Source organism: Papilio machaon, chromosome 28 (assembly GCF_912999745.1).
Source record: "Papilio machaon chromosome 28, ilPapMach1.1, whole genome shotgun sequence".
Taxonomy (NCBI): Eukaryota; Metazoa; Arthropoda; class Insecta; order Lepidoptera; family Papilionidae; genus Papilio; species Papilio machaon.
This window is the reverse complement of record NC_060013.1, coordinates 385,362-408,414: the sequence shown is the minus strand read 5'-3', so window position 1 is coordinate 408,414 and position 23,053 is coordinate 385,362. Positions and strand designations below refer to the sequence as shown.

The 23,053-nt window shown below is 36.1% G+C and overlaps 1 protein-coding gene across 1 annotated transcript; it reads right to left on the bottom strand.

Moving 5' to 3' along the window:
• Nucleotides 1–912: 912 nt before the first annotated feature.
• LOC106720865 (U4/U6 small nuclear ribonucleoprotein Prp3) lies at nucleotides 913–22,675 on the bottom strand. The gene is made up of 15 exons (XM_045684884.1): nucleotides 22,403–22,675; nucleotides 21,782–21,949; nucleotides 20,437–20,614; nucleotides 13,519–13,705; nucleotides 12,826–12,909; nucleotides 12,261–12,382; nucleotides 11,180–11,374; nucleotides 10,497–10,624; nucleotides 10,043–10,236; nucleotides 4,774–4,921; nucleotides 4,414–4,567; nucleotides 4,092–4,147; nucleotides 2,979–3,128; nucleotides 1,673–1,805; nucleotides 913–1,461 (listed from the first exon to the last, which is right to left on the bottom strand). The coding sequence occupies exons 1-15, from the start codon at nucleotides 22,528–22,530 to the stop codon at nucleotides 1,348–1,350; spliced, it is 2,139 nt and encodes a 712-aa protein (XP_045540840.1). The 5' UTR covers nucleotides 22,531–22,675; the 3' UTR covers nucleotides 913–1,347.
• Nucleotides 22,676–23,053: the final 378 nt, after the last annotated feature.

The following is a 23,053-nucleotide window of genomic DNA, read 5'->3' as shown; positions in this document are numbered from 1 at the left end:
AAATGAAAATGTGAGTTTTTGTTTTAGCTAAAGAACCTCATAAATTCTTATGTTCGTATATATTTTAAGGTAAATAAATAAAATTTCCAATATAGCAGATATTAACAGAATGCGAATTCTTTAATTTGTTATCAAGAATTAATATGTAGATAAAGAGTAAAATATGCTTCTATCACACCGTATCAATGTTTTCATTTCGTTTTTCTTTGTGACATGTGACTGAATAGTGACTGTTTGCCTTGAAGATGCATTTACATCTTTACCGAGGTTAAGGTGGTATAGCGCAGATGGCGCTTAGCCTAAATCTCGTTTTTCATTTCAGTACTATTCAGGACAGAGATCACTATATTATCGAGTAAATTTTAAATGTAGTCCCATCACTAATAGTGTTGCAAGATGATTAATGGGGTAATTATTGGTAAAAATATTTTTTTTATTTGCCATTACACCAATTTTTAACTTAATGTTTTAACATCATTTCTTAATTCTGACAAGGTTCTTATATATCTTGTTATTTTTGAAGAACAAAGTAATTTTACAAAAAAAAAAGGAAATCATGGTACAATTAAGCCAAGCAATGGCCACACTGATTGACAAATTTCCAATTACGTTCTTGATTACGCTATTTATTTTAATATTCCTTAGTTGGATTATTCATAGGGCTTTCCATATATAAACAAAGCAATTCATAAAAATGGTATTTTTGAATAAACTTTTTCTTGCAATTTGTCTTCTATGAAAGAGCGCTATCTTACTTAATTCTGTACATGTAATTTTTTGCCTTATTTTTTGTTAAGTTAATTTGCAATTATCTTTCGTAACCCACAGTAGAGATAAAAATTCATGCATATAATGTATTTGTAGGGTTATACAGAAAAAAAAACACAAAATACATTAGAAAAATTTACTCCTTAAAATACCTATGACTTATGACGATTATCTAAACTCCAACGACCTCTATTAATATGAATACTAGACAGGCTTGGAGCTTTAATATTTTATGCCTATCTGATGACCGGAATCTTCTAATCGGCACAAAAAATAGCCGTCATTTACAAATAGCAGCCTGTCTAACTCGTTTATATCTTAGAGGTCTGTGCTAGAACCCCTTTAACTAGCTGTTTGCGTCTAATAGAAATAGTCGATCGGTGTAGACTACTAGACCCCCATTTCCTAGATAGCTAGTTGCAGGTAGAGGTCAAGTAAAATTGGCTTATGATTATCTAGTATAACTAGACACCTGTTGTCTAGACAGCAAGATATTTTCAGGGGTCAAGTAATATTGGTCTATTATCTAGTTCATCTAGAGCCGCGTTGTCTAGTCATGATGTTGTAGATGGAGGTCAGCTAGGGTTGGTCAACTGCAGTTCCGAGGACAGCACCACTATAAGCCAGGTCCCAGTAATGCTCCACGCCATGCTTCTGGAAATGTTCCCGAGCCTGTTTCTCTGTTGGCATCACCTGTATAATTTGTTAAACACATATTCCGCCATGTTATTTAAAAGACTATTTAGTTCTACACTAAGGGAGACGCTTAGTGAAGTTTTTTCTTATTATAGTTAATTTAATTAAAAAAAACTAGATTAATATAGATAATATTCCAGATTTAGTCATTAGTAGAGTTAAACGAGCGACACTAGCGTCATTAGGGTAAACAAACAGTTATCGTCACCTTAAATTTAATCTCTCCGAAGGCACGATGTTTTGTGACACCTTCCCATACAAGATGACACGCATTTGGCACCTCCGCACCTTCAGCATCCTTCACCATATCCTCCTCCCATTTTATACGATGCAGCATCAGCCTGATGAAGAGTAAAACATCTTAAGAAACCGAAAAAAAAATTATAACCAAGAAAAATATATAGAAATTCGAATATAACATACTAGTTCTCGCCCTTGACTCCGTTCATACGCAATTAAGAAAAAAAAAACTTAATTTGTAGCTTCATTCCAGACTATTTTCTAAATCTATGGCAAAATATAATCGAGATACATTCAGCTGTTCCGGAGATACATTCAAACATACATCCATCCAAACATTCACATCTATCTATATATATATAAAAGAAAGTTGTGTTAGTTACACTATTTATAACTCAAGAACGGCTGAATCGATTTGACTGAAAATTGGTGGGCAGATAGCTTAGAACCAGGAAAAGGACATAGGATTTTTACCCCGTTTTCTATTTTTTATTCCGCGCGGACGGAGTCGCGGGTAAAAGCTAGTATATATATAAAAGAAAGTGGTGTTAGTTACACTATTTATAACTCAAGATCAGTCTAACTGATTTAGCTGAAAATTGATGGGGAGGTAGCTTAGAACTAGGAGACGGACATAGGAACTTTTTTATTTTGTGTGCATTTTTTTATTCCGCGCGGACAGAGTCGCGGTTAAAAGCTAGTAAATAACATAAGCGAGAGACTTCTATAGCGAGAAACTTTGGTAAGAGAGAAACTTTAACTCTCGCTGTGTCCTTGTCCCTGTACTTTGTGTGTGTGTGTCTGTATGTCTGACCTCTTGTACTTGTCGTGCTGCTTTGGCCCGCCCTCAACAACAACGAGGCAGCAGCCGCGGTGCAGCAACACGCAGCCCGTCATGTGAAGTGTGTGTGTGTGTCTGTATGTCTGACCTCTTATACTTGTCGTGCTGCTTTGGCCCGCCCTCAACAACAACGAGACAGCAGCCGCGGTGCAGCAACACGCAGCCCGTCATGTGAAGTGTGTGTGTGTGTCTGTATGTCTGACCTCTTATACTTGTCGTGCTGCTTTGGCCCGCCCTCAACAACAACGAGACAACAGCCGCGGTGCAGCAACACGCAGCCCGTCATGTGAAGTGTGTGTGTGTGTCTGTATGTCTGACCTCTTATACTTGTCGTGCTGCTTTGGCCCGCCCTCAACAACAACGAGACAACAGCCGCGGTGCAGCAACACGCAGCCCGTCATGTGAAGTGTGTGTGTGTGTCTGTATGTCTGACCTCTTATACTTGTCGTGCTGCTTTGGCCCGCCCTCAACAACAACGAGGCAGCAGCCGCGGTGCAGCAACACGCAGCCCGTCATGTGAAGCTGCTTCGCGTTCACCTCCACCTTGAACTTGGCTGAAGCGCATTCAAACAGATCTTTCACTCTGAAATAAAATTACACATTCAAAATTTCCTACTCAGAATCGTTCTTTAATCACTGATTTTTTTTATACCACAAGGTGGCAAACGAGCAAACGGCCACCTGGATTCGCCGTAATAGCGAGGCGACCGTTGCCCATAGACATCCGCATATGCAGATGCGTTGCCCTACCTTTAATCAACAGAGAAAGGGACGCACAGAAAGAGGATATTTCTCCTTCCTGTGTCCCCTCTTCCGCCAAATCCACTTCCCCTTCCTATCCTTTCCTAATAACAAAAGGGTAGGAAGGGAAAGAGGACTAAAATTAGGCTTCCGGTACCACACTCATCAGACTGTACTTGGAATTGCTTCCACTTCACGTCAGTCTTCTGTGTGGTTGTGGTATTTTATCGGTAGAGCTGACCAATTCGTGCACCCAACAAATATTGATGAACACTTTAAAGTTAAGATTTCTCATACAATTTTCTTTTTATTTCGCTAATATAGTTGAAAATAGCAAATTGTTAATTAAATTCGCTGAAATAGCAAAGCGATCGTCATCCTACATCTGTCTATTTTTAATCAGTGGAAGAAATGATATGCAGAAAGAGAACATTTCAAGGAAGAATCAATGAATTCATTATAAAGAAAAGAGTGAGAAGGGAAAGAAGACTAAAATGAGTCCTAAAGAACACACAGTCATCAAACTTTAGTTGTAGTAAGTTAGTACTTAAGGTGTGTGTTCTGTAAGGTATTGGTATTGCAGCGGACAAAGCAAAGATTATAACATTTATTACTGCTGGTGTCTACCACTGTTAAACTTATTGCAAATGCATTTTTAACCTTAATAGAGAGAGAGGACGTACAAAAAGAGGATAGCTCCACCATCCTAAGCGGATTCTTCCCTTCTAGTCATTTTCTTAGTAGAAAAAAAACCGAGAAGGGTAGGGAAAGGTCAGAATAAAGTAATAATAGAACCACATCTCACCTATAAACAGCCACGTGAACTCCCATCGACGTATCTTCTCTTATCTTTCTGTCAATCTGTAACGGAATAGAATACAAGGCTTGATAAAAACACAAAAAATCTTCGAATTTTATAACTAGAGTTCGCCTGCGACTTCGTCAGCAGAGAATAAAAAAAAATAGCCTATAAAATATCTGCATGCATCAGCTACATTCCCATCAAAGTCCCGTCAAAATCGGTCCAGCGGTTCAAGAGATTACCCGGAACATACGAGGCCTTACGATATCAAAATTGTTTTGTTACTACGCAGACAAAGTCGCGTGAACCTGCTAGTATACTGTACCTTTTCCCTCTTCTGCTCCTTGGTCAGTGCCCTCGCCTTGTTGGCGTCTTGATGCGTCTTCTGGCGCTTGGCGATCTGTTCCCGCACCTTGGCCTCAATGGCGGTTGGATCTTGTACCGCCTCCGTACCCAAAGCGCGCATCAGGTTCGATATCCTATACATATATGGATTAACCTATAGGTATCGCCCGCGACTTCGTTCCTTTTCCATCATTTGCTTATAAGGAAATAGAGGGATAGGAACACGGACTAAAATCAGACCTCAAGCACACAAAAACGTTGCAAAAAGAACTAAGTTGAATAGTTGATTTGAAGCAAAAGATACCGGATACCGTAGTCTGTCTAAAATATATAACAATACCTGAGCTTAGGCTCTGGTGGTGCCTCCAGACCTAATCGGACCTTCTCCTGCTCCTCCTTCCAAGCTTCACGTCTACTCTGCCTTCTTAACTTCTTCCTCTCCTTCTTTGTGAGGAACACCGGCATATACGTCGGCTTTAATGGCTCCGCTAAAAATAAAATATAATCTAAGACAACTGATGTATAAACGACTAATCTAGTCTGAGTCCATTGAGGGCCCTTCATCAGTGTGAGTGCAGGGCCGGTTTTAGCATTTCCGGCGCCCTATGCGACATTTTTGCGGCGCCTTCTTTTTTGGGTCGGGGGAAATCTTTCAAAGATAGGGTATTTTAGGGGCACCACTGACGACCCTTTATACCCGATGTGGCGCCTGCGGCGCCCCCTTACGACTAGCGTCATTCGAATCATATTTTTCTCCTGAGTGTTGTAGAAATTATTTGTTTTTTTTTTATTTACAAATAATAGTTTTATAGACAACAATTACAATCGATGTGTCTTATGTATGAGGACCAAAGTAAAAAATTGATGATTTTTACTTTTTTTTTATATTAAAAGCTACCTCCTAGTTTAGTTAACTACATTCACTAAACATAAATACACATTTACAGATGTAAATGATATTTTTTTGCTGAAGTAAAAGTGCATATGCGGTCTATTTAACTATATGGTTGAAATTTTAAGAGCGTCTCCTGTAAAGTTGTCAATTTGTACATTGACCCTTATTTATAAAAACCATCGATATGCTAATTATCTGAAATATTAATGTATTAAAAATATAAATTACCAGTGGAAAAAATAATTATCAACATAAATGAAATGCGTATTAAAGGGAACAGGATATTGTTCAAGATAAGGGAGATTTAAATGAAAAATATATTGACCTTGAAACGACCTTGATCATGTTTTGTTAAACAATTGTACAGATGAGATGCGTAAAAAGAAATATTAATAATTTTAAAATTACCTTGTATTAATATAGATTCTAAATCATTTAATACTGTTGCCCTATACTCTGTTCGGACGGAATTAAGAAAAAAACTTAATAAGCACTCTATGTTTTTTTCTAGACTATGTTCTACATCTGTGTCAAATTTCATCAAGATCCGTTGAGTTGTTCCGGAGATAACCTTCAAACATCCATCCATCTAAACATTCGCATTTATATATATAAAAGAAAGTCGTGTTAGTTACACTATTTATAACTCAAGATCGGTCGAACTGATTTAGCTGAAAATTGATGGTGAGGTAGCTTAGAACTAGGAGACGGACATAGGAACTTTTTTATTTTGTGTGCATTTTTTTAATCCGCGCGGACGGAGTCGCGGGTAAAAGCTAGTTTATAATATTAGTAAGATAAAGTGAGATTAACATGCAATTAAAATTACAAAAAAAAAGTCAATTTATTACTTATAATGAAATAATAATCCCAATATAACAAATTTCAGAAAACCTCCGCCAGTACGAGTAAATACGCGGTTATACCACGAATGATAAGGAGACGGAAATGCTGTCATCTTCATGAACACTCATACAAAACATTAATAATACTGTCAGTTTGTTACAGTTCATTTTTAAATCATAACTTAACTATTAGACGTAATAAACTTTTATAAAAAAGAAAAACTAGTTCTATTCTAAGATAAAAAAGTATTCCATTTCAGCCTCGTAACGAAAACTGCTGGGCATAGGCCTTCCCCAAAGATTGCCATGATGATCGGTCCTGTGCAACCAGCATCCAGGATACTCCTGCAAACTTGACCAGATCATCAGTCCATCTTGCAGGAGGCCTGCCACCATTCCAGTACTTTGCGTAGCAAAGTAAAAAAAAGTATATAAAGTACTAAAAAAAGTATGTATAAAAAAACAATTTGTCAATAACGAAGAAAACAGTAACATTTTTAAAGCCAGCTACAGTTTTAACTAAAAACTGAATAGACTTACCATAAAAAACTTAGAAAGTGTTTCAAATACTTTATCTTAAACATACGTCAACCATTTTATACTCTGACTCTAAGATTTTTGATAAATCATGTTTATTGTAACATTATTATACGTAGACTTGAGAAATGTGATCTTTATAAATAAACAATGAAGTATTTATACATAAAGTATTGTTGTTATATATATTTATGGTCAAACATATAACAACGTTGATGTCAATAACAATTAGCGGTAGTCAAAGTGTTAAAACATTAACTAAACAGTGTCTAACAGTATTTTTGGAGTAATACAGTAAAATTTAAACAATCAGGTTCACTGCACATTACTCAATTTTTCCTTCACGCGATTTAACTGAACAATCCAAACAATTAAGGCATATAACATGCTTAACCTCTTTAAAGAAAACAAAAAAAAAATATAAAATAAAAAATTAAGAGAAATAAAACAAGTAAACAAGCGTGCAGAGACTAGTTTAACAACAGATGTGATAAATCAAACCGCATTCAATTTACAGTCCGCGAATAACATTCCTTCAATAAAGTTGTACATAATGTTACTTGCATTATATGTTATCGTTGCTATTGTTACTATTAGTGGCAAGTTAAATAACTACAATATTAAAAATCATCCCTTAGATATAAGAGTGAAAAGAGATTTCCAAAATAATGAATATAAAATCGAAGAAAATAAAGCCAAAGAACCACATGAAAACATAATAAAGAAGAAAGAAGATTCATTATACAATAATGAAGCATTTAAAAGTGATGAAGTGAAATCATTACATACAAATAATATCATAACCGAAGAAGAATATAAAAATATAGATCATTTTTATCAAGACAACATTAAGATAAAAGAAAATGATAATTCTGAATATCATCAAAAGGAATCAGAAATTGTAGGAAGTGATGAAGTTAAGTCAGCAGTAGATAAAATCACTACTACAAATGAGGAAGAAAACAAAAATACCGGGCAATTAGATGATGACGACTTTAAAAGAAAAGAAAATGATACTTCTATGTACAATCAAAACGAACCAGAAACTGTAAGTAATAATAAACAATCATTCACAAATGCAAATATTACAAAAACCGAAGAAGAAAACAAAATTACTGAACAATTTAATGAAGACAACACGAGAAGCAAAGAAAACATTTCGAAATATCTAAAGAAGTCAGAAGCTGCAAATAATGATGAAGGTAAATCATTAAAAAACACTAACAAAGAAGATAACAAAAGGAATATCCAATTCAAAGAAGCTATACACACGAAAAACGGTGAGGATAAAGATCATACACCAGAATACGAAGAAGTAATTGAAGAAATCAACCATGATGTTGAATTATTACTAGATTTAATATTTAGTAAGAAAAATGACGAGAAATTTGATCAAAATCAACAAAACACGTTTAACGAAAATTCTTTCACATCTGAAATTACTGAAGACAAAAAGGAAAATAAAAAATATTTATTCATCAAATCATTTTATGGTTCAACGAATGAAGAACGATTTAAGAACAAAGAAGTTATATCATTCACTCCATCACCGCATGAATTGAACGAAAGAAGAACTAAACAAATTAATAAGGAAATTACAGATCTGTATGAAGATTCAGGTGTAAAAGATAAAGAAGATTTCCCATCTAATTCATCAAATGCTAATAAAACTTTAGAAGAATCAATTGCAAAACAAACAATACAAAAATATGATAACGAAGTTGTAGATCAAAAGTTTCTTTGGCCGTTCGAAAAAATAACCGAAACTACTTACAATCGAAAGAAGAGAAACATCACGTTTGAAAGAATTAATAATAATAATCGTAATTATTATCCAAACAGAAACGGATCATTTCGTATATTTAACAATACATGGTACGTTAAATCATTAAATAATACATTCAATTCAAGTTATCACACCAATTTAGATAATTATAACAAAAATAGAACACCAGCTATTCAATATCAACCAAATATGAATAATTTTGGCGCTAAAAAATTAACCGACAACAGATATTATCCAAATAACTACAATAACGATTACAACCAACAAAATAACATACATAACTATTATCAACCGGTTAATAACCCTAGTTATCGACCTAATAACGACCCTTACAGAATAAATACTGAACAATCAAGTATACCTATTTATAACAATCAAAATACTGGTTACATAAATTATTACAACAATAATGCTTATCCAATAAATAATTATAAAAATCCATACAATATTAACAATCCAATTACGTCACCCAATGGATTAAATTTCAATAACCAATATGGTTACTATCCAAAATTACAAACCAATCCAATCAATAACTACAATCAAAACGAATATAACGGAAAAAACAGTTATGAAAATAACTTAATAAATAGCGTAACGGTTACTTCGACAAAGAATGTTCCAGAAACAACTTCCAGTACATCCGCACCTGTTATATTAGAAAGCTGTATTTTGTGTAGATCTGTTGGTTGTCCGTCATTTTTTAAGAGAATAGGATTTCTATGTGTTGATCCAAATAAAATGAAGTAATCTTATTTTATTTCTAACCGGATAAAATAAAATGTCAAGTGTCAAAAGTTTATTAATAACGTTAATTTTGTTATGTGTGGTATAAAATATCAATAAAAACGAAAATCATGTTGTTTTTATTTACTCTTTTTAAAACAACTAATCTGTAGTCATGAATGGTTATGGAACGATTTTCTACACTAATATTATTATGAAAAACATGTTTATTTGTAACATATAAACTAAAAAACTACTGAACCGATTTCAGTAAAACTTTCTCAAATAAATAACTACATTATTCCTGAATGTCATCTATATCTATATATATAAAAGAAAGTTGTGTTAGTTACACCATTTATAACTCAAGAACGGCTGAATCGATTTGACTGAAAATTGGTGAGCAGGTAGCTTAGAACCAGGAATAGGACATAGGATACATAGGACCCCGTTTACTTTTTTTTTTTTTTTTTATTCCGCGCGGACGGAGTCGCGGGTAAAAGCTAGTATATATATATAAAAGAAAGTCGTGTTAGTTACACTATTTATAACTCAAGAACGGCTGAATCGATTTGACTGAAAATTTGTGGGCAGGTAGCTTAGAACCAGGAAACGGACATAGGATAATTTTTACCCCGTTTTCTATTTTTTATTCTGCGCGGACGGAGTCGCGGGTAAAAGCTAGTGTATATATAAAGGTTCATATGTCTTAATTCAATTATATTTTATTTTTACTTTTTAATTTTATTTATATTCATACCTTGAGTGTCATAGATACAAATAATTGGCATATTTGTTTTTTTTTAAATTGTCAACTTACTTGGTGGCCTCAATTGCTGCGGATGTTCAACAAGATTGGTGATGGCATCTTCATTTAAATTCTCAACAATGTCATCATCGCCCACATTACAGTCATCTACTCTCTGAGTATCAGTCCTGCTGTCTCCTGTCGGTGCACTTCTCTTTCTCTTCTCTTCTCTCTCTTCTGGAGTCATCAGGATTACGCTGTCCCACCTAATAGTTGAGATCATTTTTTTTGATTCAGTTTTAGCATTAAGAAAGGTGTGTTTTAGAATTCTTATCCTAATTTTACAAAAAAAACCTCCAAAAGCGAGAAACTTGAGTGAGAGAGAAACTCTGTAAGCGAGAAAAAATCGCAGTCCCTTAGATTTTTGCTTATCCAAGTTTGATTGTATAAATAGTTTGTCTAGAATGTTCTAGATGGAAATTTTCAGCTGTAATATATCTAGATTATCGTATATTTAAGTACTAACCACTCGATGTCGGGTAAACGGTCACTGTCGGGCGTATCCGCTGCGAGTAGGGCAAGTTTGGTAGCAGAAGAGATGCCCGTCTTCCGCGCGATCTGACTAATCTCATTCTGCAGCTTCTCTAGTTGTGCCTAATACAGACCTTATGCTATTAGTTATAAAGTTCAATGTTAAATAATGCGTTAATTTTGTATGAAACTTGGTCCTTCGAGCAGGGATATCAGTATTTCAGGTTTCTAATTAAAGAATATACATCACCACTGAGGGTCTCAAAGTCTACCCTAAGTTAGAGATGACTAGGACATAGTCAATGCTGACTCAGTGCGAGTTGACTTCACACATATCATTGAATTTCTTCTCAGATATGTGCAGCATCACGATGTTTTCCTTCACAGTAAGAATGTCAGATAAATGTACATATGTAAATCGAAAAACACATTGGTAGAAGTCGGGATTCGAACCCATGACCTGCAGATTGCAAGTCAAGTGCTTAACCCATGAGCCACCGTTTAAGTCTTATAAATGATAAAAATTACAATTTAACTATGTTTATAAAAGCATTTGCTGACACAATTTTAAGATCTTAGAATAATCAAACAAGGATATTTGGTCTGGATATCAAGTTTTTTATAGTAAAGTCTAGTTCTTTAAGATTTTAGTGTCAGAAAGTGATGTTTAGTGTATACCTTCATCCGAAGTCTATCAGCAAGATGTCGGAACTTGCCGGGCTCGTTGAAGCGCAGAGCTCTTCGTGCTCGTACTGGAGGCTTGCTCTCCACACGATCATCATACCAAGGTGCGCTGGCTGCTGGCACACTGGATGCTGATCCACTGGACAGCTGAGCCTTGAACTCCTCACGACGTAATGCACGAATATTCGCCTGGAAGGAATTGTAAGAGATCCTGGGTTCTATTCCCGTTAAGAAAGGCGACATTTAAGAGTTACAGTCGTAGAAATCTCACAAAGGAAATTAGTAACAACTAGAATTATTACTGTACTTAACTAACTTACAGAACAGGCTGTTCTTAGCTTTTTAGCCGACTTTAAAAAGAAGGAGGTTATCAATTCGACTGTTTTTTTTTTATGTGTGTTACCGCGAAACTCCGCCCCTGGTGGTCTGATTTTGATAAAAAAAATATTATAATTGAAAGGAAGTGCTTGCAGATTGGTACAATTTTTCGATTTTTTTTAAATAACTAGAAGATTAGTAGATTTTAGTTAATTTGTAACTTTAACTATGGTTTATTTTTCTCTTGAAGTAGCAACGAATATCATAACTAGAAGATAATAAAGTTTCCAAAATCGTAACACTGGCAACACCGCCACAACGAACGAGTCTAGTTTAGTCAATGTTTTTTAGGGTTCCGCAACTCGAAAGGAAAAAACGGACCCCAAATAGGAGTTTCACTTTATGCATCCGTTTGTCTGTTTGTCAAGACCTTTTTTCTTAGAAACACATGAAGGTATCAAGCTGGAATTTATCACTCAGATCTACTGTCCCTTTGGAGCTATGAAAAAATCAAACTTCCAATACAACGCAATCAAAAAATACAGCAAATTTTCAACACTTGCAAATGAATCAAAACATACAAGTTACTTCTGTACTCAGAATCATTAAGTTATAGCACAGATAAAAGAAAAATATCAAAAATCGTTAATTTTACGTATAAATCTACATTTTTGTACGGAACACTTGATACTTGAGTCCGACTCGCACTTGACTGGTTTTTTTTTCTTACTGATGATGCTGTAAGGATTAATATTACCTTAAGAGTGGGTGCGACATGTGTCAGCTGGACTCTCTTGCCGCTGGTGTCCACAGTACGCCCCTCCCTGTCCAGGATGAGGGGCGCAGGACCCGCGTTACCTGCTGACGCTAGGGCTCCACCTGGAATAGTCAAAGAACTAACTCACGTTACCACATCATCTAATTTCAATTTCGAATGTATAGATGGATGGATGGATGTTTGAAATTATCTCCGGAACAACACAACGGATCTTGATGAAATTTGGCACAGATGTAGAACATAGTCTGAAAGAACATATAAGCTACTAGTTATGTTTTTTATTATTCTGAGCGCGTCCGCTCAGAATAATAAAAAAGTCGCGGGCAACAGCTAGTTCTACATATATGTCAAATTTCATCAAGATCCGTTGAACTGTTCCGGAGATAACTTCTAAAAAAACATCCATCCATCTAAATATTTGCATTTATAATATTAGTAAAATTGTTTAATACAGTAAAAGAGATAAGATCCATCCAAAATAATCCATCCTCCATACATTTAATATAATACTTATCGGATTCTTCAAAGTTTAAATATACTCTACCTGCCAACTTCCTCTGTATCCTGGCTTGAAGTTCAGCTATCTTCCTCTGCTTCTCCAACTCCTCTTGACTCAACTGAGCTGCAGCTGTAATTGACGTCATATTATGTCAATATTGTATCAGAAAACATACTGTGAGGTAAGACAATAGGGACAGTTAGTCTATCATCATCATCAGCTCACTATACATCCCCACTGAGGGTCTCAGAGTCTACCCTAAGTTAGAGATGACTAGGACATAGTCAATGTTGACTCAATGTGAGTTGACTTCACTGATATGTGCAGCATCACTGATGTTTTCCTTCATCACAAGAATGTCGGATAAATGTACATATGTAAATCGAAAAACACATTAGTACATGGCGAGATACGAACCCAGGACCTGGAGATTGCAAGTCAAGAGCCATCAACACTCTAGTCAGTTAGTCTATGCTCTATGCTAATATTATAAATAGGAAAGATTTGTTTGTTTGTTTGTTTGTTTGCATTGAATATGCTCTGAAACTACACTATCCTTAATTAACATAGCCTATATCTAGATTTTTTATTTCGTGCAAAAAAAATCCCTCACAAATACTAGTAATTGTAATAAACATAGAATACGCCATCTATTGGTAAAAAAAATCATACAGACATATTTTTTATGTTTTTTTTTTCTTTTAATATATTATACAGAAGGTAAAAAAAATAACTCACATGGCCTAGAATAAAGGACAGGTTTGATAACACTTGGCGGTGGTATCGCATTATTTTGCTGCATCTGTACTTTGAGTTGTTGCGCGGCCGCCACAGCAGCATTCACACTCGGTCTCTGCTCACCCTTCAACGCTAATAAAGCACGCTTTCGTTCCTCAATCTCCTTCTGTGCATTCGCCATCATTAACTGGAATATATAAAGATGTTTTTCATATCGAAAAATATTAGCCGTAGGTAGTCTTAATTTTTTCTATTATTATGTTTAACTACCTAGCTAGAATTTAAAAAAAAAAACTTAATTATCAGTCTATGTCTATGTTCATAGTCTGGAAGAACTCCAGACTATGTTCCACATCTGTGTCAAATTTCATCAAAAACCGTTGAGAAGTTCCGGAGATAACTTCATACAAACATCCATACATCTAAACCAGGAATCCCCAAACCTACTTTAAACAAGTGATCCCTTTTCCAAAATAAACTGTTACCTCAGACCCAAATAGCCAAATTATATACTTTTTAGGTCAATTATTATTCCAGAACCAAAGTCCCTATATTAATAAATAAAAAATGTGAGCCATCATGGGACGCCTGGCAGATGTGAAACATCGTGTGTGTATAAGTAATATGCATAAAATATTAAATATTATAATTAAATAAATAAATAAAAATAATATAAAATATTATTAAAATAAAATAATATATATATATATATATATATATATATATATATATATATATATGTATGTATGTATGTATACATCAGTATAGCGTGGCAACCCGTCGCCACGGCAAGCGTCGCCACGCCAACAATTCGGTTTACAAGTGAGCCTATAGATGTTTCACATCAAAAATATGTAAGACACCATTGTCTTCAGTACCATAACAACATACTGAGATACCACTCTACTCTACAACACGCCTTAACCTCACTGAAGATACCAGGTTTTTGTGTTTTCAAGGAACTTTGGTATAGATTTTTGCCAACACAATGCATGATTTAACTGCATTTTTTTTGTAAAAAATTTATATCAATACATCAATACATAGTATAAAACAAACATAATATAGTAGAGAAACACTGATAAATTTAAAGTTTTCTAATGTGATGTCGTAAATAAGCAAGTTTTTTTGCGCTTATATTGCAAACGCTGGCTGAACCCTACGAGATAGACCAAAATAATGTACTACAGTATTGTTCACCTTAAAAAGTTCAACAAAAAAGTCCGCGATGGTATATATCAATCGTCACATGCGCTGACGCACGGGTGCATTGTGCGCATGTCCGGGTGTTATAGCTATGGCATCGAGTGCAAATACGTGTGTGAAATGTTCTTCGTGTAATATCACGATCAATGAGGTGTTAGCGTTTATATGTAACAAAATTGATGTTATGAATGAAGTTAGTTTAAGCCAAATCTGTACGAGTGCTTTTTCGCAAGAAGAAATTGAAACTGCAAAAGATTTGTTATTTAATTCTGTATCCTCAACAAAGAAAAGAAAACGAAAGGGGGGAGGAAAGTCAAAACGTGAAATAGATGATATCATTACATTAATTAAAGAATTAGATCCGAATGAAATTCCCATCTTCGTCGCCCGAGATCTACAGAAGCTACCTCCCGTTACATTCGATCATGTTGATGTAACGCGACTTCTAAAGGACATAGTTAAAATGCAAAGTGAGATAAATTATATAAAGAATGAATATGCTACCGTGAAAGATCTTAAATGGGTGAAGTATGAAATTAAAACTCTTAAAGAGTCGTCGTTTGTTGACAACTTTGAATGTAATGTAAACACGGTAAGAGGGAGTCGAACTTATGTACATGAATCTGCTAACGACAGTGGACCTTTTGGATTACCTCATATCCCAATTGAGGATTGTACAACAATGGTAAAAAGTGCGAATAAAACACCTAAAATTTGCACCCCTGAATTAAACACAATAAATGCAATTAATTCTAATAAGCGGGTAGAAGGAAAAGAAGTGTCAGTAGTCAACAGTGCGTATGTAAACAAATCGCATAAGAAGAGTGCAACCGACGAGCTGTCTACACGACCCGGACCGATGATTCACGCACAAAATGCGCGCGCATTATCGCCGTCTTCGCCGCCGCCGGCCGCTAGCGAACACACAGCTACACCGCGCCTGCGCACACGCCCCGCGATGATTAAGAAGTCGTTTGCGGATATCGCTCGTGAAGGAGAATGGAAGGCTGCGCAACCAAGTGAACACTGGATTAGAGTACAAAAGAATAAACTGAAAAATAAATTCGCTGGAAATAGGGGCAAAGCGGTCAATGACTCTGAAAGTAAATTCAAAGCCGCGGATATAAAGACCCCTTTGTATATATACAATGTATCAAAAGATGTTACCTCTGAAGATATTCTTAATTATATTTTTAAGAAAAGCAATGTAAATGTAACAGTAGAAGCGATTAATATGAAGATTAAAAAAGATTATAATTCATTTAAAATTTTTGTTCCGAAACATAAATATAGTATATTTATGAACGAAGATTTTTGGCCCGAAGGTATTGCATATCGACGTTTTGTTGATTTTAGGCGTCGTAGTAGAAACGACGAGAATGTCTTAAAAGAAATGAATAATGGTTTATGAACAAATAAAAATCATTAGTTTTAATTGTAGGGGCCTAAACAAGTCCACAGAGTGTGTAAGGCGACTATGTCAGTCCGCCGATGTTATTGCACTTCAAGAAACGTGGCTTTTGCCACATGACATAGATAAACTTGGCTCAATAGACAGCGAGTTCGCTTACACGGGCCATTCGGCGGTCGACACTACGGCTGGTATACTTCGAGGCAGACCTCACGGGGGCGTGGCGCTGCTGTGGCGGAAAGCTTTGTTAAATAAAGTGTGCGTCATAAACTGTAAGTGTGAACGTATAGCTGCTATTAGAGTTAATATACAAGATCGTGAAATACTGATTTTTTGTGTATATATGCCGACCGATTCGGCCGATAATCTTGTTGAATTTACGGAGTGCCTAAGTAAGATTAATGCTATTATAGATAGTAATAATATCGAATGTGTGATTATGTTAGGTGACATGAACGCTCACCCGGGTGAGTTGTTTTACTCTGAGTTGAGTGATTATTGTAGCGAACAATCGTGGTTGTGTGTCGATACTGAGAGACTTTCTGCGGATTCGTACACGTACGTGAGTGATGCGCACGGCTGTAAACGGTGGTTAGATCATTGTATTATGACAAAAGCGGCATATAGTACATTGATTAATGTTCGGGTATTGTACGATATTTATTGGTCCGATCACATGCCGCTACAAATTGTTTGTAATTTAAATATTATTAAATGTAAATATGTACAGTCGGAAATTTTTTGTAACAAAGTTATCTGGGGTGATAGGGATTGTAATCAAATACAAAATTATTATAATCTGTGTAATGATAAGTTGCGAGACGTAGACTTTCCTTTTCAATTACATGAATGTTGTGATAAAATGTGTACAAATGTTAGTCATAGGGATGTATTAGATAACATGTATAATAATGTAGTTAGTATATTAAAGGAAGCCGCTGTATGTAGTTATAAGGATGTTAAACGCAATAAATGTAAATACGTATGTGGATGGAATAAATATGTTAAAGAAGCGCATCATGAAGCACGTAAAAATTTTAAGTTGTGGAATTTCTATGGCAAACCCAATACTGGACCTGTATATACGCTTATGTGTGAATCAAGGAAAAAATTTAAGATGAAATTAAAATGGTGTCTAAACAATCAGGAGAGGATTAAAATGGATCTATTAGCTGAGAAACATAATAAAAAAGATTTCAAGAGTTTTTGGAAAAATACAAATAAATTAAATTCGAAGCGAAATTTTCCTGTTAGTGTAGGTGGTGTGCAGGGTGGTAGGAATATTGCCAACTTGTTCAAGGAGCAATTCAAGGTAAAAACAGCGACCAGTGTAGGTGTGAATGCTATGGCTGCGGATGATCAAGTACAGGAAGGGAGCTCAGGTTTCACAGCCCATGAGGTAAGGTCTTTGATTCGTACTATGGTGAAGGGCAAATCTGCAGGGCATGATGGCCTCAGCATAGAACACTTACAACACGCGGGCGATCACTTACCGAGAATCCTGGCTATGTTTTTTACACTCTGCATTCGTCATACATACTTGCCGAATGACTTGACCAAAACCGTGGTCGTCCCAATCATTAAAAATAAAACTGGGGACCACTCTGATACCTCGAACTATAGGCCTATATCTTTGGCCACAGTCATTGCTAAGGTACTGGATGGGCTACTCGACAGGCATATGGCGGAGCACATTAGAATACACGATGCGCAGTTTGGTTTTAGACCTGGCCTATCGACTGAAAGTGCAATTCTGTCACTTAAGCACACCGTCCAGTACTACACGGCCCGTAAGACACCTGTAGTGGCTTGTTATTTGGACCTTTCCAAGGCATTTGACACTGTTTCTTATGACAAGCTGTGGTATAAAATGGAACAAGAAACAACCGTTCCGCGGGATATAATAGGGCTTTTAAAGTACTGGTATAGTTGTCAGGTTAATACGGTCAGGTGGGCAGGAGAGCACTCTGATGAATATGGTCTGGAATGTGGAGTTAGACAGGGCGGCATAACGTCACCTCGGCTATTTAATCTTTATGTAAATCAGTTGATTTTAAAACTCAATGATGCCGGCGTTGGCTGTCACGTCGACGGAGTCTGTTTTAATACAATTAGTTATGCGGATGACATGGTCCTATTGTGCCCTACGATTGGAGGGCTCAGAAAATTGATTTCTATTTGCGAGAGGTATGCTGAGAAGAATGATCTGAGATATAATGCCAAGAAGAGTGAGGTAATGGTTTTTACAGTTGGTTCGAAATGCCTCGGCAATATACCGCCGGTGTTTCTGGATGGTTCTCCTCTTAAGTTGGTTGATAAATTTAAATACCTCGGGCACTGGGTTACTTTCAATCTGAATGATGACTTAGATATCGAGCGGGAGCGCAGGGCCCTGTCTGTTCGATGCAACATGTTGGCGCGCAGGTTTGCACGATGTACGCGAGAAGTAAAGACAACGCTATTTCGAGCTTTCTGCCAGTCCTTCTACACGTGCAGCCTGTGGGCCTCCTTCACGCAGAGAGCATATAGTGCGCTGCGTGTCCAGTATAATAACGGTCTCAGAGCAATGTTGGGGTTACCACGGTTTTGTAGTGCTTCAGCTATGTTTGCTGAAGCCAAAGTCAATGATTTTTATGCGATAATGCGGTATAGAAGCGCTTCTCTAATAAGTCGCATTCAAGCGAGCAATAACTCTCTCCTGATTGTTTTGGCATCGAGATGGGACAGTGCAGTTGTGCGGAATTTCAACTACCTGCACTGCAACTCCCATCTCTGATAAATAATTGTAGATAATATAACTGTTACCATGATTTTATTTTATTTTATTTACTAACATTAGGAAATAAGACTACTAACAATATGAGATTTTCTTGAACTAAATAAATATTATTATTCCACATATTTATTTCTTGTTTAATTTTATACATTTTTCTTAATAAAATCTTAAACAATATTAAAAAAAATATAAAAAATCTGGATACGTCGGCAGCGGAGCCTTGGGCCCAAGCTACCGGCGGTTAGGCCTCCAGAGACAGAAACTTCCTCACAATGCGTGCCGTGCTCAGGAGTACCGCCTTCTGTGCCTGGCCCTTCACCCACTTACCGAGCGAGAGCCTCTCTAGGTGGTGATCGAGGCTCTTCGCGATTAATCCATTCACGGACAGCACTATCGGTACGATAATTGTTGACTCCATATGCCACATGGCTGTAATCTCGTGCGCGAGATCCAAATATTTTGACATCTTGTCTGTCTCTGCCTTCACGAGATTACAGTCATGGGGAATACTTACGTCAACAATTATCGTATGTCTCGCAGATCGATCTATTATCACGATATCAGGCTTATTGGCTACAATAGTCCTGTCTGTGATAATAGATCGATCCCAGTAGAGCGTGATATGACCATCATCGAGAACTGGCTCCGGTGTGTATTTGTAGTACGGCACCTCTGAAGCGATTAGACCATACTTAAGAGCAAGTTGTTGATGGATTATTCTGGCTACTAGGTTGTGTCTGTGCAAGTACTCGGAGTTAGCAAGGCGAGAACAACCGGAAGTGACATGTCTGAGGGACTCGCCAGGGCAGTGGCACAAACGACAGACATCTAGCGTGCCGTCCCTCATAATGTACTTCCGGTAGTTGTTCGTCTTGATAACTTCGTCCATAATTGCACAGACAAAGCTCGGTCTCCCCAAAGAGGTCACCGAAACGTAGCCAGTTCACAAAGGCAGGCAGGTCTACATCAGGCCCATGCAGAGCCCGATAAAACCTGCCGTGTAACTCCTTGCTCTTCCATATATCTAAACGCTCGGAGGTACTCAACACTGGGTGTTTACGCCAGTTCTCGTTATTAAGAGAGAGCGGGGTGAGCCCCTTATCTACTGACACCACATCTCGATGTATCCCCTCATCGATTTTCAGGAAATACTCCCGTAGATTGTATACCTCACGGTTATGCATGTCCTTAGCATTGAGGAGGCCTCGGCCACCACATTTCCGTGGGATATACAATTATCATTATTATTATTATTATTATTATATGTCTATCTCTTAGGGATAACCCAGCATAACCATTTTTATTCTTTTACGAAGTGATTTTAAACAATACAGCATTAATTCTTATCCATTTAAGTACCTTAAATAAATTGTGCATTTATTCTGTAGTAGGTATATTTTGCATTGCACCCGTGCGAAGCCGGGGCGGGTCGCTAGTTTTTAAATAAATCATACATTGCTTTAAAAAAAAATTCATGGTACAAATGACTATTAGGTCTATTGGCTATATTTAATAAACAAAATACCTTAATCTTATCAGCACTAAGGCCTGCCATTTTGGATCCGACAGTCTCCCCTTCAGGTAGAATTATCGGCAACTCCATTCCGTTACCAACTTTCTTCTCATCCTCTTTCTCTTGTCTCTCCTTCTCAATTTTAGACTCCCGCTTCTCTTCTTTTATCTCTTTTTCATCATGTCTAGACCTGGAAAATACAAATGAAAAAATAGGAAAATGTTTTTTTTAAACATGTCTAAAACTAGGCAATTTAATTGTTAATTACAAATACATAAAAAAACATCTAACTTAATAATATAAATGCAAATCTTTGTTTCAACTAATCTTGATGAAATTTGGCACAGATGTAGAACATAGTCTGAAAGAATACATAGGCTACTTAATAAGTTTTTTTTAATTACGCGCAGATAGGCGACGGCTAGTTTTTAATAAATAGCTGTACCCATATCAGTATATCCCTTTTTATCTATTTAAGTTACTATTTAAATACAACATAACCCAGAGAGGTAGACAGAGACTATGTTTTGGCAAGAGCCTGACACTTCTCTTGCTTCTTCTACATTCACATATCAGTTTTGGGTATGTTATACATGTGGTTCAAATTCAAATTTATATAATAAAAATCTAATCTATAGGAACATCAATCAATTCATTTTTATAGTCTATAATATATATAGAAAATAAACAAAATATTTTTAATCAACCTGAAGCAGTGATCCCTAGACTATTTTGGACAAGTGACCCCTATTTCAAAATTAACTGTTATCTCAGACCTATATGGCCAAATTACCTACTTTTAAGATCAATTATTATTTTTTTTATTCTGACTTAAGTCAATAGAAGAAGACAGTGAGAATAAGCAATGCTTTAAGTTTGATATCGACCCCCTGGGGTTAACTTACATTGGTAGATCCCGCAACAACAATATTTGTTGGGTGCATGAATTGGTTGGATCGACCGGTGCAATACCACGACCACATAGAAGACAGGCGACAAGTGGAAGCAATTCCGCGTTTCGTCTGATGAGTGTGGTCCCAGAGGCCTAATTTTAGTCCACTTTCCCTTCCCACCCTTTTCCTATTAGGAAAGGATTGGAAGGGGAAGTGGATTTGGCAGAAGAGAGGATGCATAGGAAGGGGAAATATCCTCTTTCTGGGCGTCCCCTTCTCCATTGATTAAAGGTAGGCAACGCATCTGCATTTGTGGATGTCTACGGGCAACGGTCGCCTCGCTATTTCGGCGAATTCAGGTGGCCGTTTTCTCGTTTGCCACCTTTGATATAAAAAAAAACATTGGGAATCCCTGACCTAAAGGCTTGATTATTGTGTTCAGATGTAATTTAATTAGAAATTACCTTTTTGTATCTCGATCTTTGTCACTTGAAGACTCATATTTTCTCTTAGATGTCTTTGAATTTGATATAAGTTCCTGAGCCAAAGCCAACACTTTGTCTGCCAGTTTACTTGCTTTCTTTGTATCTATGTGAGAAGATATCTTATCTATGATCTTCCTTCGTTCATAGCTGTGAAAGGTTAAGATCATTATGATACAATTCAAGTTGATGGGGAGACGTTCATGAAGCAGAATTATATTAGGATTTTGACAAATTAGCGACCACAAGTTTGAGTAAATTGGGTCGTAAAAAAGTATACTTTAAACATTACATTTTGTTAAAGACACTGGTTGAAGATTTTTAAATACATCATAGAGTTTTTATTTACTAGATATGTCATATGTCACTATATTTTATTAGTTATGTCAAGTGTCATTGTTTTTCTAACTTTTCTTATAATATTAATTTTGATTAAAATAAATCCTTAAATACGGACTTTAATACATTTAAACATCGAAATCTCGTGTATGTTATTGAATTTGCGACTACAAAAGGGTAATAAGCGACGACACAATTCCGTAATGGAAACTATAAAGAAATATAAACTTTAAGCAGATAACAATAAGAGTTGAAATTAGTTACCCATTAGTCAGGCAAGACGCAACTGTTGACAACAGCGAACTATCAGATTTCCCAATTGTGCGGTAAATTGCACGATCTAACGACGAACGCAAGTTGTCCACCTCACGTCTAGACAGCTGCAAAGCCATTATCTCCACCAAATATGAAGGTTCAAGTATAATTTGTTAATTTTGAGGTTATGCTACAAGTACCACAATAAATCACAAATATAACGCAATTACAGATTTCCGACACTGAATTAAGCAGATATATTATTACTTTCGCTTCGTTTCATAATAATTATGTATTTTTAAATATGTTTTGTAAATAAAAGCGACATTTGTTACGTTTGACGTAAATAATAGACAATTGCTAGTTTCGGTGTTTGTATCAAACACTAAAAATTTCCCTAACCTCACAAAAATACCTTTCGACGAAATTTATTTGCTTTTCTATTATTGCATTTTTATTAGGTAAATGGGCCATAACAATAATTTTTTCTACCATTTTTTTTGGTTCGATTGTAGCATCGGGATGGAAAAGGGAGAAATGCCTGCTTTACCCGTAATAATATGGGGAACGATGTTTTAAGCATTTGTCTATTGCAATACGTTCCAATTTATGTTTTTCACAAATTAACGTAAAGTTTCAACGAATTTTTTTATTGGTAAA